The sequence below is a fragment of the Carex rostrata genome, chromosome 18, assembly GCF_964058835.1.
Source record: "Carex rostrata chromosome 18, lpCarRost1.2, whole genome shotgun sequence".
Classification (NCBI taxonomy): Eukaryota; Viridiplantae; Streptophyta; class Magnoliopsida; order Poales; family Cyperaceae; genus Carex; species Carex rostrata.
The window spans coordinates 572,186-588,382 of record NC_135935.1 but is presented as its reverse complement, the minus strand read 5'-3'; the positions used below and the strand labels follow the sequence as shown (position 1 = coordinate 588,382).

The 16,197-nt window shown below is 35.9% G+C and overlaps 3 protein-coding genes across 6 annotated transcripts; 1 reads left to right on the top strand and 2 right to left on the bottom strand.

The window, feature by feature from the left end:
• Positions 1-1,216: 1,216 nt before the first annotated feature.
• Positions 1,217-7,142, bottom strand: LOC144569887 (ent-kaur-16-ene synthase, chloroplastic-like). Of its 3 annotated transcripts, none has more exons than XM_078320370.1 (15): positions 7,084-7,138; positions 6,351-6,469; positions 6,179-6,225; positions 5,801-6,077; positions 5,547-5,727; positions 4,999-5,216; positions 4,770-4,890; positions 4,592-4,689; positions 4,043-4,242; positions 3,848-3,960; positions 3,651-3,746; positions 3,290-3,505; positions 2,009-2,150; positions 1,681-1,926; positions 1,217-1,580 (listed from the first exon to the last, which is right to left on the bottom strand). In XM_078320370.1, the coding sequence occupies exons 1-15, from the start codon at positions 7,092-7,094 to the stop codon at positions 1,284-1,286; spliced, it is 2,382 nt and encodes a 793-aa protein (XP_078176496.1). In that variant the 5' UTR covers positions 7,095-7,138; the 3' UTR covers positions 1,217-1,283. The 3 variants fall into 3 exon arrangements, with proteins under 3 accessions (XP_078176496.1, XP_078176497.1, XP_078176498.1); XM_078320372.1 differs by having other exon boundaries at positions 1,353-1,507; positions 7,084-7,142; XM_078320371.1 differs by lacking the exons at positions 6,179-6,225; positions 7,084-7,138 and having other exon boundaries at positions 1,218-1,580; positions 6,351-6,467.
• A 1,943-nt stretch (positions 7,143-9,085) lies between these two features.
• LOC144569382 (uncharacterized) lies at positions 9,086-10,053 on the bottom strand. The gene has a single exon (XM_078319708.1). The coding sequence runs from the start codon at positions 9,936-9,938 to the stop codon at positions 9,288-9,290; it is 651 nt and encodes a 216-aa protein (XP_078175834.1). The 5' UTR covers positions 9,939-10,053; the 3' UTR covers positions 9,086-9,287.
• PTAC14 (plastid transcriptionally active 14) lies at positions 10,041-14,995 on the top strand. Of its 2 annotated transcripts, XM_078319706.1 has the most exons (13): positions 10,044-10,214; positions 10,343-10,471; positions 10,917-11,054; positions 11,739-11,864; positions 12,173-12,304; positions 12,385-12,474; positions 12,750-12,900; positions 13,096-13,205; positions 13,291-13,362; positions 13,463-13,568; positions 14,055-14,255; positions 14,534-14,576; positions 14,651-14,820. In XM_078319706.1, the coding sequence occupies exons 1-13, from the start codon at positions 10,158-10,160 to the stop codon at positions 14,727-14,729; spliced, it is 1,434 nt and encodes a 477-aa protein (XP_078175832.1). In that variant the 5' UTR covers positions 10,044-10,157; the 3' UTR covers positions 14,730-14,820. The 2 variants fall into 2 exon arrangements, with proteins under 2 accessions (XP_078175831.1, XP_078175832.1); XM_078319705.1 differs by lacking the exon at positions 14,534-14,576 and having other exon boundaries at positions 10,041-10,214; positions 14,651-14,995.
• Positions 14,996-16,197: the final 1,202 nt, after the last annotated feature.

The window sequence follows — 16,197 nt, the reverse complement described above, 5'->3', positions numbered from 1 at the left end:
TGTTTTTTTTAGATAATAAGACAATTGTTCGAATATATTTGATTTAAGTTTTGGAGAATATTTTTGAGTTTTGCTGATTGTATGACTCCAATTAATGTCCTCAATTGATTAAACAAAACAAAACAAAACAAACAAACGTACATTTCAACTGTAAATACATTCGGACAAAATTATTTGCATCAATGTTGACATATCTTTGGGAATTAGTATAAAGGGACTTCTTGTAAAGTATGTGATGATCTTACACAAATAGCTGCAAAAATGCACTATAAAATATAAATACATTCCAGCAAAATGTTCACACAATATATGATTTATCGTTTAAAATTTGCACAAAAAAATTTATGTGAAAGTATTAAATATACTTTAGAGAAATATGTTTAGAAATAACACATATAAATCTATAAGAAAGTACTAAATATACTTCAGAGAATATTTCTTAGTTCTACTGATGATACAACTTTTCGCATTGCTTAAGAAAACAAACAAACTCACATTGTGAGTTGTAAATGTGCTTTCGAAATAATGTGCGCACAAGAGTCGATGCATCTTTCACGATCAGCAAAAAGTCATATGCAAAATTGTTTGATGATATTTGAAAATTATTTATAATTAAATCGTGGTTAAATTGATTATAAGTACAAAAGGGTGCACACAACACGTTATTTGTGCTCGAGTGAATTATTCTCCAACTCTACTTCCAGAGAAAAAAAAAAACTATTGCCAACGGAACTCTTAAGTGCATATCCACGATACTGCTGGGATAGAATGGGAAACGCTATCCTCTGCGGAGGTTTTACCTGCGGTCCTCTGCGGTGATTTTGATCTGGTCCGTTCGTTTCGAATCGGACGGGCTGGATTAAGGGTTCACCAAATTTTGAGTTTTTTTAAAATTCGGGTAAGATCTGATCTGGTACGTCCGATCCGAAACGAACGGACCAGATTAAAACCACCGCACAGCACCGCAGGTAAAACCTCCGCAGAGGATACGCTCTCGATAGAATGGAAGTCCCACCCGAGTCATAAGAAATTTGGGCCTATTTAGAATATAAGGGGCCCACTTTAACTTGCATTGAACGGTCCGGATTTAACCTGACAGGGTCAGGTGCCTAACCTGATCTGTTATAAGCTTCCAACAACATTAGAATATTTTTTGGAATCCAAAGTTACAACATCAGTGTTAATACTTCACAAGACCTTACTTTTCAAGAGTGATACAAGCTTAATAGTAAATAAAAGCATTATTCTCAGACTGTTGGGCATTTTTTTTGTTCCAGCCCAACCTAAACATTAAGTGAATCATGAATGACTGCATTAACAGCACTAACCATTTCTTTAGGTGAGCTAAACCCGTCAGTGTTCATATAGAACAAGTGAAGAATTTTACACATTTTCCAGAATAGCTCTTTGCAAGGCTTTGGAACTGCTGTTCCCTCTTTGAGCACCAGTTGCAGTAGCTCCGTCCTGATGTCCTCAATTGACTTCTTCACATCTTTTTCTGCTGCTTCTATAGAAAGGGAATTACCAGAATTCAGCATACAGAGAGACACACTATTTAATTTCCCTTCTTTGCCTTCTCTCTGTATGTGAAAAATATCAGCTCAAGAGGAATTAAACAATTATTAGTTCCACATTCAAAATAACAGAGCAAATAGATAAAGAAAAAAGGAAAAGATATACCCCAAAACCACGGATGTCATTTAGGAGACGACCACAAGTGCTAACAAGTCTGAACAAATGATCATACTCGTCATGTTTTATTATTTCTTCAGTAATCTTCGGACCAACAAAATAGAGAGTGGGGAGAATTATGGGCCCAAGTGCAAAGGATACTGTACCATTGGTCATATATTCTTCCACTGTTGGTATTGATTTATTTCTCTGCCACCTTGACTCAGTCATCATAGATCTTAGCAGACTCTGCCACTACAAGTACATGCATACAACAGGTAAACATTAGTAGTATAACAATATGTTATCTGTAATATATTTAAACATAACATCTCACTATTTTGACTAGATGGTCCGTGATGTCTTGATTTTGCAATGCAAATGCCTTGGTTGCAAGCTCGTTTATATTGCCATGAATAGCCATATAAATGATCTGTACTTGCTCACTGTAGAATTCTTTTTCGCACTTTCCATCCCACCTTTACAATAAAGATTAAAAAAAAAAACAGAATACCAATTAATTCATATCTCCATACGCAGGTCCTTACTACCTTACATTATAGATGGCAAAACTTGACCTGACCCAAGGACCCAACAACCCATGCAAACCATTTACCCAAAAAAGAAAGAAAGATAGAGAACGCAAACCCTTACCTAACCTGACAGTCTTGAAAAAGCAAACCAAGCCTTTTTGGACCCAAATCCCAGACGATCCTGACAAGAGCTGGTTGATACATCTTAAATTACGGGGAATAATGTTTGCATAAACTTGAGAAATCATTTGAAGTTCAGTACAAACCAGGTCGATCCCAAAGCACCTTACTGACTATGACCAGTACAACCTGAACCTGGCAGCAAACCAAAATAACTCAACTAACCCACAAACTGAAGGACCTATATCTGACTAACTCAGCATCCAAATCAACAGGAACCTGAGACAGACCCAACCTGAAGACAGTCTAGACCCAAGAAATTCCTACTCGACTTGATTTACCTGTTGCAACCTCTGCCTGCTATAATTGTTCGGTAATGGAAAAGTAATAGCAATAATACTAATAACAGAGGAAGGAAATGGAAGATTCTCCTGAAAGTGGTCAAAATTTGGTAATATAAAGAAAGACCACAAATAAGACTGATGTAACAAAAAATTAGCTCATTTCTCTTGATTTTAAATATATAAAGCGTGTCATAAAATAGCACAAACTATACATAATTACGTAGAAAACAATTTTTTGGACCATTTTGTTTGGGGAGGAAGGAGGGGGAGTTCTGTTGGTGTCCTTTATCGTAAGCAGTGCCCCTCAATAGAAAGACCTGGTTAGTTAAAACTCAGTGTCCACATATGGAGGAGATGATGGATGACCCACATATGGAGGATATGAATCCCTGATTTTATGCAAGGCCAATATAGCAATAATCTCTAGATATCAGTCAATTATATAACATATGCATTTTCATATTAGATTTTATTTTTAACTGTTCCTGTTTTTGTCATTTTCGGCTTTGAAGAAGAGAAAGGGAAAGAAAAAAGTGCTGAATTGGGCCATCTGGTTGAGCTTGAAATTTTTTCTACTAATAATGCATTTTTTTAGACTGTAGGCAGCAAGTGTTGCATTACTTGTCAAATAAAGCAACAAGGCTCTCAAGTTCTTCAATAGATCCTCCAACGTCAAAAAAGTCGTCAACTACAGTGGTTAAAACCCCATTTTTAGACCATGAAATGCGTGCTTCTGACAACTCCGGTGAAAATAATGTTGCCGCACCAGATAGGTAACAGTATGTCAGCTTCTGGCGCGCAAATTGGAGCTGATCCAACTTGCACTGTTTCACCCAACTGTCAACAAAACAACATAAAAATTAATAGAGTTATAGAGGAGAGAAACTTTATTAGCATTCCTAATTGGATATTGAAAATTCGGTTATTTTTATAGCCAATAACTGGTGTGGTATGCTTGAATAGTAGCTGACAGGTATAGTACCTATTAAGGTCCTTCAGTTCTTCTCTACAAATAGATTGACAATTGTTGAAGTCTCCAACAGCTAAATTGAGAACATCCTCATTGGCGATGCAAGACCTGATTTGAGACGAGAGTAATTTGTTAAGCTAGGTTTATGTTATGATGTTTCAATATATAGAGGAATGTTAGAGTTAAGTTTTATTAGAGTAAAGATTTACATATGTGATGTTTTGAGCATCCGGATTTTTCCAAAATTGAACTGCTCTATACTTCTCTTGTGCTCAAGCCGATCCAAATTAGCATAGAATGGAAATTGTAGAGCAAATTTCACCTGAGAAAGAATATGCACACAAAACATGAAAAATGAATGAAATACAAATACCAATATTATATTTTGTACAGTAGGCCAGTACCTCTTGAGAAATTGGTTCGGTAGAAATTTCTTCTTTTAGTACAATGCTTGACCACGAGTTTATTTTGTTAAGAATGTCTTCATTTGGAAATAGCTTTGTTTGTGATGCCTTGTATATTTCTATAACTGGCCTCATATCTCTCAAATATCCTTGCATTGAATCATGGAAACTACTCGCCTCTTTAAATTTCATTAACAGATCTGTAAGCGAATATAACAGTTCAAGCCCTGAGTGAAGCCATCACCACAAATCATAAGTACTTTTCTGAGGAATAAAGAAACTGACAAATCAATAGTACACTTTCCAAACTAAACTTTATCTTTCTTCATTTGTGCAAAGAGAAATTTGGTACATTTTTCTTGGTAGCCACTGCCAAGGTTTCACAAAGAAATATAAAAATAAAAATAAAGTTGGTACATTTCATGATTTTGAATATTACATAGAAGCATGTATTATACTTTCTAATTTCCAAAAGCATGTGCAATATTTTTATTCTGCATTAGCCCAAGTAAAATTTCTCATTCTTAACTGTTAGGTTAAGTAAATTACCTGTAGAAATGTCATATCCATTCATTCTTAGAAGGCGAAAGGCCATGGCACAGGTAGCCATATCTGAAATTATCTGTTCGTCTCTCTCTAACCAACATCTACAAGACCAAGTTAGTAATATAAAAGTTCCATATGACACGGTACAAATTAAAAAATAAGCCTCAAACTAAAACAGTACCTATATGCTCTATCTAGAATTATCTTTATTTCATCAGAAAAAAACCGAGCTATCCCAATTTTTTGAAGAGTATCAACCATGCAAAGATGAGAATGCATCTCCATAGGATATATAGCAGGTACTAACAAAAATCAAGTAGATAAATAAGCATCATCTATTCAAATTTTTTAATTTTAGAAAAAAAAAAAAAAAACTATAGTTTTCAAGAAAGGAAAGAATGTAAACATACCTGTAGAGCCGACTTGCTGTAAAATTGAACTCAAGTAGTTAAAAGCTTTATCATCATAACATTGGGTTAATACATAAGCAGTAGTCGAAGGAGAATTCAATATTGACCCATTTGTCCTCTGAAATTTCATAATTTCATTCAAGTCCTGAGAACTTCCTAGTCCTTCAGCAATGTAAGCCATATACTCTTTTCTCCCTCTAGAATTATTTATAGAATTCCTATATATAAAAAATAGATAACTAAGCTAAATAATGCATTTTAGACTGCTATGAGTAGGAAAAATAGAGTCCATTAAAAATTATAAGTCAATAAGCTGGCAATGAGACGAAAAACTCTTTCTTTTATTTTAATTTTTTTTATCTTTTATATGAACAAAGAAGGCTCAAACCCATACAAACCATATTTATCAAAACGAAATAACATTACAAAGCTGAGGGAAATGAAATGCACAAAATGTGCAAAAAAAAGTTTCAAGAAGCTAATGTAAGTAGATAAGTTAAATTAAAGAAGAAATTTTGTCTTTATGGAATCAGGAACATATTTTTGACCTTTGTAATTCCAATTTTTGGAGGGAAAAGATTTCACCAACAGCCGTATCACCAAAAGAAAGCTTCAATCCCACTTCAGTTGCCAATTTAAGCATTCCAGGAAAAATAATATTAAATCCAATGGGAGAAGTCAATTGCTCATCACAAATACTCCTAATATTAGATACAAGGAAGCGAACCCCTGCATTTATGGGATATAGTTATTTCTTGTTTGAAGTAACTAAAAAGGAACACAAATGAAATTCCAAAGTTACCATTTTGTATATGGTCTTCACCACAGCTCCATTTCTTGAGAGCAAGAACACACGCCAAAGTTGAACATAGTTTATCTTTTAAAAGAGAAGGACCAAGATTAAAATTTCCCCATGATCCATTTTCATGTTGATTTTGCAATATCCAATCGAGACAATGATCAAAGCATGGATCTTGATGTGAACTTGGGTGTGGTACCATGGCAACCCATGCTGTATCATATGGAGAAGCCGTCATGTGAACATACTTCATTTGTTGTTTGATTTTCTCAATTGAGTCCTATAGAGATCAATACCATAAAATGAAATATTAAAATTTGCTAAATGATAAACATTGTTAAGATTATTTTAATAATTAAATGCAATATGATAAATTCATACTGTCATTGCATGGATTGAGCTTTCTGTGTCCTTCAAAGATTGAACATCTAACCAATAAAGATTAATGCTGTACTAGGTTAGAAACTTGTTAGCAATCTACTGTTCTGTACAAACTTGTTAGCAATTTTCCTCAAAAATAAATAAATTTTATTAGCAATTGAGAATTGTTTACCTGATATAGTAAAAGATCCTCGCATTGATTGTCTTTTAAAAGCACTCGATTTTCTATGATTATAAAAACTTATGCCCCATGATTTACCATGCCAAGAGAGAGAGATCGAACCTTGACTACTTATACAAGAAAACAGAAAAGAACAAAATATTATTCTCCTAACTTTTCCTAGCAAAAAATTGAAAAACATGATTTGATAAAAAAAAAAAAAATCGTATATAAACCATTTTAAACTTGATATTCTTTTTATTTCCATCGAAATTAATAAAAAGATTTTATTTTAACTTATAGACTGAGTTTACAGAAGAAAAATAAATTCCAGTGAAGTAATAAGGGACTCGAGAATTTTACGTGTTCAGAGGACTACAAAAGAAAACAAGAAAATTTACAATTTTAATGCTGGGAAGTGGGAATCCAAAGTGCTGGTATAGTTAATGACGACACTAAAAAAAGTTTCTTGCACGATCCGGTATCATGGTTTCAAAATCTTTAGCCAGTGCATTGAGCAGCTCAAGAGTCTATGCTCAAAGGTACTCACCATCAACTTAAATCTTTCAGGTATCAACCTAGAACCATGCACCAAATGGGTTACAAGTTTTATATTCATAATGCCTACAGTATAAATCTTTGAACTCGTGGAAGTCCGGCGGTAAGAGAGAAGGAAAAGCGGCAAATGAGAGAACACTGATGACTGATCAATAGAGAGAGAGAGAGAGAGAGAGAGAGAGAGTACCTCGGGAGCATCGACGAAAGAGAAAAGGAAAAGATTTGGCGAAGGAAATTAAAAACGAAAAGACGAAAGATACAGTGATAAAGTAATTCTGCAGATGCATCTTTATAGCTTACCTCGGTTACCTACTGTCGAAATTCGAAAAAGAAAAAGGATTGTTACAGCTGCCCAACATTATGAGCAGATACTCATATCCATGCGCTTTGGTCAAACTTTCCGGCTGGGAATGGGTCCGATGTCCTTTGGACCATATCTCGTCCAAATAATTTGTTAAATCATAAAGATTACATTGTGTATTTCATTGAAAATCATAAAGATTACATTGTGCAGAAGTAAATGTACTTAGAGTTACCTACTGAGTTGAAAGAAATTGCATAAATGAAAATTAAAGGTACCTACTTAGCATCAGCTACTGAATTGTAAAAAATTGCGGAATAAGAAAAGTTTCTATGAGGCTGTGACATCCTGTCCAGTCACTCAAAAAATAAAAGTTGGCTCTCCGTATATGAACCGTAAAATTGTATATTTTTTTTCACATCGGTCCAGTCACTAAATCGAACGATATTAAAGACCCTTTGGCAGGGGCGGATCTAGTGTAGCACGGGGGTCAGTCGCCCCCTCTTGGATTTCGAGTTTTAGTGGTGATTTATTGGTACTGATCGATTATGCCCCTCCCTGGAAATTTTTTTGCCCCCCTTTGGGTGTTTGAGTTGTAATTCGGATTAAATTTAGCATTAAAATCAAAAATAAATTTCTTGAATTATGATTGGTAATATTAATTATAAGTTATAGGATCAGAAATTATAAGTCAATGTGTTGAAAAAATAAGTCAAAACATTATTTTTTTATCGAGTACTCAATTAGTTAATGAGTTTAAATCCGATATGCTATTTAAATCCGATTCGATATTTTTTTGCCCCTCCCTGGCGAAAATCCTAGATCCGCTCCTGCCCTTTGGTGTAGAGCTATACAAATTTTCTTAAACTTATAACTCACTCATTTACAACTCAAGTTGGCTGACTCGTTTAATAAATAAACTGAGTTTGAGCATACCTCAACTCGCTCATTAACAATTCGAGTTACACAAAATTTGTTACAATAAATCTCATTCTCTTCTAAATAACTCCTAAGTTATTGTTTGAATTTTTTATTTTGTTAATTGTCTATTATTTATATTTGAATTGTTTGTATTTAGATAAACTCTTATTAAATCATTTAAATTGTTTGTGTTTAAATAAACTCTTACTATTATATAACTATTACTAAGAATATTGACTAGTCAAACGAGTTATAAATGAGTTGTGAGCCAACTCGAGTTTGTAATAAACTAAACTCAAGTTGGTAATGAACTAAAGTCAAGTTGGTTTTACAACTCGTTATTGATATCCCAACTCAAATTGACTCGCTCATTTACTAAATGAACTGAACACAAGTTGGAAGTAACTCGCTCGAGCTCAACTCATTTACAGCCCTACCTTTGGATAGGAGATCGATCCAAAGGGCATCAGACATGTTCCCAACCCCAAACTTTCAATTGAATTAATTGAAGGGAATGTCTTTGTTTTTTTATAGTCTTCGTGTCTTTATTTTTTAATTGTTAATAATTTAAAAAACCCGTGGTATCTCGCGGGTACAACGGGCACGCGTATAAGACGGGTAGGACATGATTTTAAAAAAAAAAAACCGTGATGCCCGGCCCGTGGCACCCGTATACCCACCGTATCCGTGCCCACACCTACCCGTGCCCGTCTCCGGATATGCCCGGCCCGCTCGTGCCCTGCCCTGCCCGTGATCCAAACCCTACACTGGCTTTCCAATCTGGATCATCTATACTGGTTTACCTTCACTTTACTTTCTCAAATTAGTACTCAACATCTAACTGAACTGTGCACTCACATGTACCTGTACCTGGACTATGTGCTCACATAGTCACTTGTAAGTTGTAACTGAACTGTGTTGTTATGCCTACAGACCAATTACAAAAAGAAAAAGAAAAATCTAACTTAGAAAACTAGCTTATTTCATTTCACAATTCATTTATTCACATTTATATAGTTAGTAAGAAATGTTTATAGATAAACACGTTTGAGAGAGAACATAGTTTGGAAAAATCAATTCCATTACTTCTCTTCCGGAGAAAACAGCATGCACTAGATATAAAATGAATTTAGAAAATAAAGACAAATAAATGGCAACGGTAACTCTTATCAATCTTCCCATTCACATATCAACCGATCAAGCATTCCCAGAGCCTTCTCAAATTCATCTCCACTGCAGTTTTCCTCCAAGCTTCTCAATACCAAATCCAATTCCCTCGCCTCATCAATTCTGGCCTCTTGCAACAATCCCCGGTACACAAGTTCTCTCATGTCTTCTCCCACAATAACGTTATCTCTGGCCATTTCTCTTAAGACTCGAAGTACCTCCAGCATCCTCTCGAGTTTACAAAACCCACGGATGGCCATGTGGTAGAGATGCTTATCAGGTCTGTGTGCCGAATCAGGTCGACATAGCCAAAAGAAGATCTTGGAGGAGTCTTTGTAGGGGCGATTGGCGAGGAAGGAGGAGAGAAGAGGGGAGAAAAGAGGAAGAGGGGAGGGCTTGAGGGGGTGGTGACGGAGAGCAGTAAGGAGCGAAAAAGTGGGGGCGAGATCGGGGAGGGAGGAGAGGAGGGACGCCAGAGGACGGAAGGAGGGGTGGGGAGGCGGGAGAAGAAGAGAGGCGGATAATAGGCGGGAGGCAGCGGGGGAGGGAATCAGGCGAGGGAGGAGGTTCGAGATTGAGGTCAAATCGGAAACAGAGAGGTTAGCGGCGCCTCCGGCGGTGGAGAGGAAGCGGGAGCAGGGAACAGTTCTCATTTGATGGGGGCCTTGCTCTGCGTGCTGATCGATTTTGATTCATTATCAAACTTATGCCGTACAGAATTGGCCCAATTGGGTCTCGTACCGAGCCTAAATAGGCACTTTTTGTAACTTTTCTCAGCCCGGCCCATTATTCACCGTAAGCAGCGGGATAACATCTCCTTGCAAACCCTCTCCTTCGCCTCCCTGCTTCCCTCCCTTTTCTCTCCAGCTAAAATGGCTTCAGCTGCTTCTCTTCTCCTACCTTTTCCCTCTCATTTCTCTGTTGGCACGGTAATCTCTATCTCTCTCTCTCTCTCTCTCTCTCTCTCTCTCTCTCTCTCTCTCTCTCTATCTCACTCCCTCCGTCCCACTGTAATTGATATGCACACTAATGCATCCGCCTTCTTTTTTTTTTTTAGCATAAATGCCACAATGATGCAGGGGTTACATCTCCCGTGCGAAAGAGACCCCTCCAAATTAGAGCTTCTATTACTGCCACTAGATCGAAGAATGTTGAGTCATTGGACATATCGCCAACACCATGGGAGGTAAATTAATCCATTGTTTTCTAAGTTTCTTTTACAATACCAGACAATTAGAGGTTCTAACATGAGGAGGCTGATTCATGTTGGGGTTGAGCCAAATTCTGGCCATTTCGACTATAGTTCTTTTTGGTTGACCGGGCTTGTGTCAGCTGACACTTCGTGTTTATTAGTTCAGGTTGGAGTTTGGATTTGGGTGGGGGATAGGGCCTTCTGTCCAGTTAAAATCATACTGTCTTTTTGTGTATGGTTCATTTCAGTTTAAGGATCTTTCGTAATTGGGTCATTCATGCCTGGATATTTCCGTTAGGGCTGATCAGGCTTGGTTTGATTCATCCATTCTGGTTCATTCATTTATCAGATTCTAAGATTGGTCAGTTTTAGTTTTGTGTTCAGGATCAGCTTCAATAATACTATTTGGACATGATGGTAAATTTTAAATTTCCTGCAGATGCAACCAGCTGATCCTGACTTTTACCGGATTGGGTACAAGAGAGATGTGCGGGCATATGGAGTTGAGTTCATGGAAGGACCTGATGGGTTCGGAGTTTATGCTAAAAAAGATATTGAGCCATTGCGAAGAGCTAGAGTGAGACTAATTTTAAATAATTTAACAATATACATTTACATAATCATCATAGTACTGTTTTTTTTTTTTTTGGTTAAAGAGGCCTAGGCTCAGTTTCATTAATCAAAATGAAACAAGAGTTTTAGGAGTACATAAAGTTCTGTCAGAGAGGGACTCATACACCTCTCCTCTCTACAAAATACTGACTATCTACAAAAGATGCACCATAAGCAACAGGTAAGTTATCAAGACTTAAACAACATCTAAACAGTCCTCAAAATGTGAAACAACTACTAATATCTAGTATCTATAGTCTCTCTCAAATCACATCACACACTGTCTTCTGGAGCAGAAGAATCCTCTACCATCTGGAATGGAATGCTCTCCTCTTCACCAGGGAAATGATCCTTAATGGAATTGCATCCATTATCTCTTCTGAAATTGTTATAATACTCGGCAACAGTAACCAATCTTAGTAATATTGGTGGGCCACAGGTATGTATGTCGGATGTGAACAATGACTCTATGTACTAAAACAGAAAAAATATATTGCTCTGATAAGGGCTATATAATCAAGGGTCTAGGGTTTATGGTGATAAAACTTGGATAGTTTTTAACATTGCTTTATTATTCTTTTTTTAAGAGTATGCTTTATTTGTTGCAGAATAAGCCAATTTTTTTACATCATTTCAAATTCATGTGCAGGTGATCATGGAGATACCAATAAATATACTGCTTACAATAAGCCAGAAAAAACCATGGATGTTTTTTCCTGATTTTATTCCAATCGGCCATCCTATTTTCGATATTATAAACTCCACTGATCCTGAGGTAACAAAAATAAAATGTGATGAACTTCCTTTTTTCAGTTTGTTGGTTTAAGAAAATATATATTCCATTGGTCTGTTTCTATTATCTTGCTAATTAACATATGAATGAAGTTCACTCCTTGGACTTTGTCTCATGTAAAAATATGTAGTTAAGAATTTCGTTAACAGTACCAAAGGTAGGCTTGCAATTGACCTAAATCAAACTAGCACTAGTCCGGTACCAATCTAAAGTTGATTACTTTTATAAGTTGATGTTGCGGTCCAACTAAGCCTCACTAGTTCTCAATAGTGGATGTTTATTTCTAACAGACAGAAGAGGATTTCAGGCTAGCATGTCTGTTACTTTATGGAATGGATGTCTCTAGTAACTTTTGGCAATTATATGGCGATTTCTTACCAGCTTCTTCAGATCAATGCACTAGTTTACTTCTTGCTTCAAAGGTGCACATTCGCTCAAAATGTAGCTCACCTTGAATATCTATTGAAAATAATATGATCAAATTCTTAAACCTTACCTATAGGAGGACCTGGCGGAATTGCATGATCCAGATCTTGCTTCAAGAATGGAAAAACAACAGAGAGAAGCAATAGAATTTTGGGCAAAGCATTGGGTATGTGCTTAGTTTTGTGATATTTTGAAGTTCAAAGATAGTTCTTTGTAAAATGTTATGCCAAACTATGAACTTTATCTTACCAGAAAGGTGTCAAATATACCTCTTGACCAAGATTGTATTACGTCAGCACTTGAGGGGGTAGAGAGAACCAGGCCAAATGCAAAATATAAATATAAATATTTGGGCAATGTTCATTGGTGTTGAACTTGCTCAAGGGTGATCATGAATTGTAAATGTTTTGATGTATCAATTGCACCTCTGTTATTTTTCAGTACCCAGCTGCACCTTTGAAAATAAGGCGACTTGCACATGACCACGAGCGGTTTCTTTGGGCAGTTAGTATTGCACGGTCTCGATCTTTTAGCATGAAAATACGAATGGGAGCTCTTGTTCAAGACACCAACATGCTAGTACCTTATGCTGGTATATTTTTTGAGAAAAGTTAAATTTCAAAATTCAATTCTTGTATTTGCAAAACAAAAAAAAAAACAGCTTGAATTTTTTAATTATTCTAAACAGACTATATTTTTTGATAAAGTAAGAGCACTTTATACTTTTCATATTTTCTATTATGTTATTTGTTTACTTATTTTGTGATGATGAAGTTGAAATGTACAGATATGTTGAATCACTCGTTTCAGCCGAACTGCTTCCTTCATTGGCGGTTTAGGGACCGCGTGCTTGAGGTCTTGATAAATGCTGGGCAAGACATCAAGAAAGGAGAAGAGGTACTTTATGATACATGTATTTCATATGTAAATGCATGCATACAAAAGCATTCCTGAGACACCAGTCTTTTCTAAACTGTGACAGATGACACTTAATTATTTGAATGGAGCCATGAACAACATGCTCATGGAACGATATGGATTTTCATCTCCTACGGTACTACTGCCTAATCTGACATCATGTAGACTTTGACTTATCTGTGCAATTTTTCCTTTCTTTAGTGTTCATCATATTAATGAATAATTGTATAATGTAGAATCCCTGGGATGTGATAAGATTCTCTAGTCCAGCTAAGATACACTTGGATACCTTCCTTTCTATTTTCAACATTTCTGGCTTGCAAGACGAGTATTATCACAATTGTAAGTTTTAAGTTTTTTATAATGTTAATTCATGTCAAGCTAGTATATATGTTGGATATCAAGTTCTATTTTATTTTATGAGGTATCTAAAAACCTTCAAGTCCTAGTCAAATTGCACTTGATCCAAACGTGCTTTCCTCAGAGCTTGTAGTTTGAAATATTGTGTGTTCGTTGATTTCCAAAAAAAAGTATGAGAAAGTTAATCTCTTGCAAGCACTAGAAGGTTAATTTGAGAAAAAAAGGAAGTCAGAGAACTCTTTGAGATTTTGATGGATCCAGCACGAAGTTCAAATGCTCAGGGATATGCAGATCTAAATTGGTTTTGGTACCAAGGCTGCCAATGGTTGTGTACTAATAGCATGTATTAAATATAATTACCTAGCTTAACTAAATATATTTTTTGGATGCTATTAATATAAGAAAGGACTGGTATCAAATGGATGTCTATTACTGTTGTCTTTACATATCAATTGTTTTTTTTTTTAGATAATTTGTCTAGTGACGAGGATAGAAGCTTTGTGGATGGAGCTGTGATTGCAGCTGCAAGAACCTTACCGACATGGTCTGAGAAAGATGTACCAATGATCCCAAGCATGGAGAGAAAGAATGCAAGGGAATTGCAAGAAGAGTGTCTCCAAATTCTAGGAGAGTTCCCTACCACCTCTCAGCAAGATCAACTTTTGTTAGGTAAGTTTGTCATTCTGACGGTGGGTGCTGATTTCTTGTGTTTGTGCACATCTACTAGTAGAGTGTAAGAGTTAAATGGACTTTGTTAGTGTGTGTGTGTGTGTGTGTGTGTGTGTGTGTGTTGGTGTTAGAGAGTGTTATATGCTTTAGTGCCGGTATGCGCATGGTGGAATTATATTTCTCTTTGATTATTTATGCTTCCAAGTTCCAAGTTCCAATTGCATATTAATTTTATTTTTTCTTGACCAATTATTTTTTCGTTCTGTGTGGATGTTCAGATACAGATGCAAGTATTAGCAAATCAAGAGAAATAGCCATAAAGTAAGAGAACTCTCAAGTAATACAAAAAGATTAAAAGAAAAATCTACTAGTTTTAACAATGGTAAAACTGACAGGTACCGAATGCATCGGAAATTGTTGCTCGAAAAGATTATTGAAGCTTTGGAGGTTTACCAGAAGCGCCTCTTTTTTTAGATATGTATATATGAGGATCTGCATGCAACAATTTTGTAGCTGTTTAAATATATTTACTTGCTTGATCATTATCTTGCATTCTTCTCTCTCTCTCTCTCTTGAAAATCTTGGCAGCGGTTCTCTCTCTCTCTACCCCACACCCAATTTTTTCATTCATAAGAGCATCTCTTGTTTACCAAAACCTTGTCCTCATTTTCTTCAAACAGATAAAAACCCATCCTTCCTCACTGTATCTACGTGGGAATGTGTATAAAGGTAGTTCATATATTGTTTGGTCATGAACTACTTCAGTTTGCTGCAATCCACATCACAATTTCCAATTACCAAAAATTGATTTGGTTTAACATAGCAAAATGTGTAATAATTAAGTAACTCATGTTGGTTTAGGTGGTTGAGGTGGGATATGGTATGTTCTAGCCCTTATGGTCAAGGTTCTGATTTCATTACCCTGTTAACCGATTTTAGCTTTCAATTATGTCATGTACAAGTCTGTGACACTTTTAGCTCTGCATCTGAGTGTACCCAAGAAGGAAGCTGATAACTGAAATTGATACGAGGCATGTGGTTTAATACAGAGCTACTTGAAGGCTTAACTGGACCTATTTTTGACTATTTTCAAAACCAAGAGCTACTTTGAGGCTTTAATTGGGTCTAGTTTGGACCAATTGGATAACAAGGTTATTACAGCTTATGCTGTCAAAACTGGAATCAATGTGTACCTGCTGTAAGAAGTTTTACCAGTATTAAGTATTAATCATTACATAGGTAAGTGCACACAATTATTGTCCAGGTATCCACTGTAGCAACCCGAAAAGCTATGTTTGCTAAACTAAATAACAGGAAACATGATTGTTATCACTGTGCTGACAAAGACAACAATAATATACTTGTGATCATGATCACACTGGTTGATAGCTATGTATGGCCGGATGAGGTAAGCTGCAGAGTTTTGTTTACCAACATATCAGTTTATCAAATAGCAAACAGCACATATAGGATCATGTTTGATTTAAATCAACAACTCTGGAACCCAATTATAGCTCAAATAAACACCCCTTACTAACCCCTCAAAAAAGAAAACATTTTTTCTTTTCGAAAGGTAAAGGACTATCCTTCAATTAAATGTTTGTTCATTAAGTAACATGTCATACAAATTTGGGAACGATTGCACAGATGGATAATGAGAGTTCCTTCATGATAATTGTTGCACAAACTTATAGCTCTGCATATTATTACTACAATCCATATTCTCATCAAATCAACGGATCTCGGGCGATATAAATAATTATTACAAAGGTCATATCACTATAATCCTTATTACTATGTGGGATGCTCCAAATTTTGTTGGTTTAACGAAGTACAAAAATATGGGTGACTAAATTAGTTTAAAGAGGGGCCATATATCAGGATAGATATCGGCAAAATAATGCGGGTACTGATTATTGGCTGGTTAGTCCTGCAAAATAAA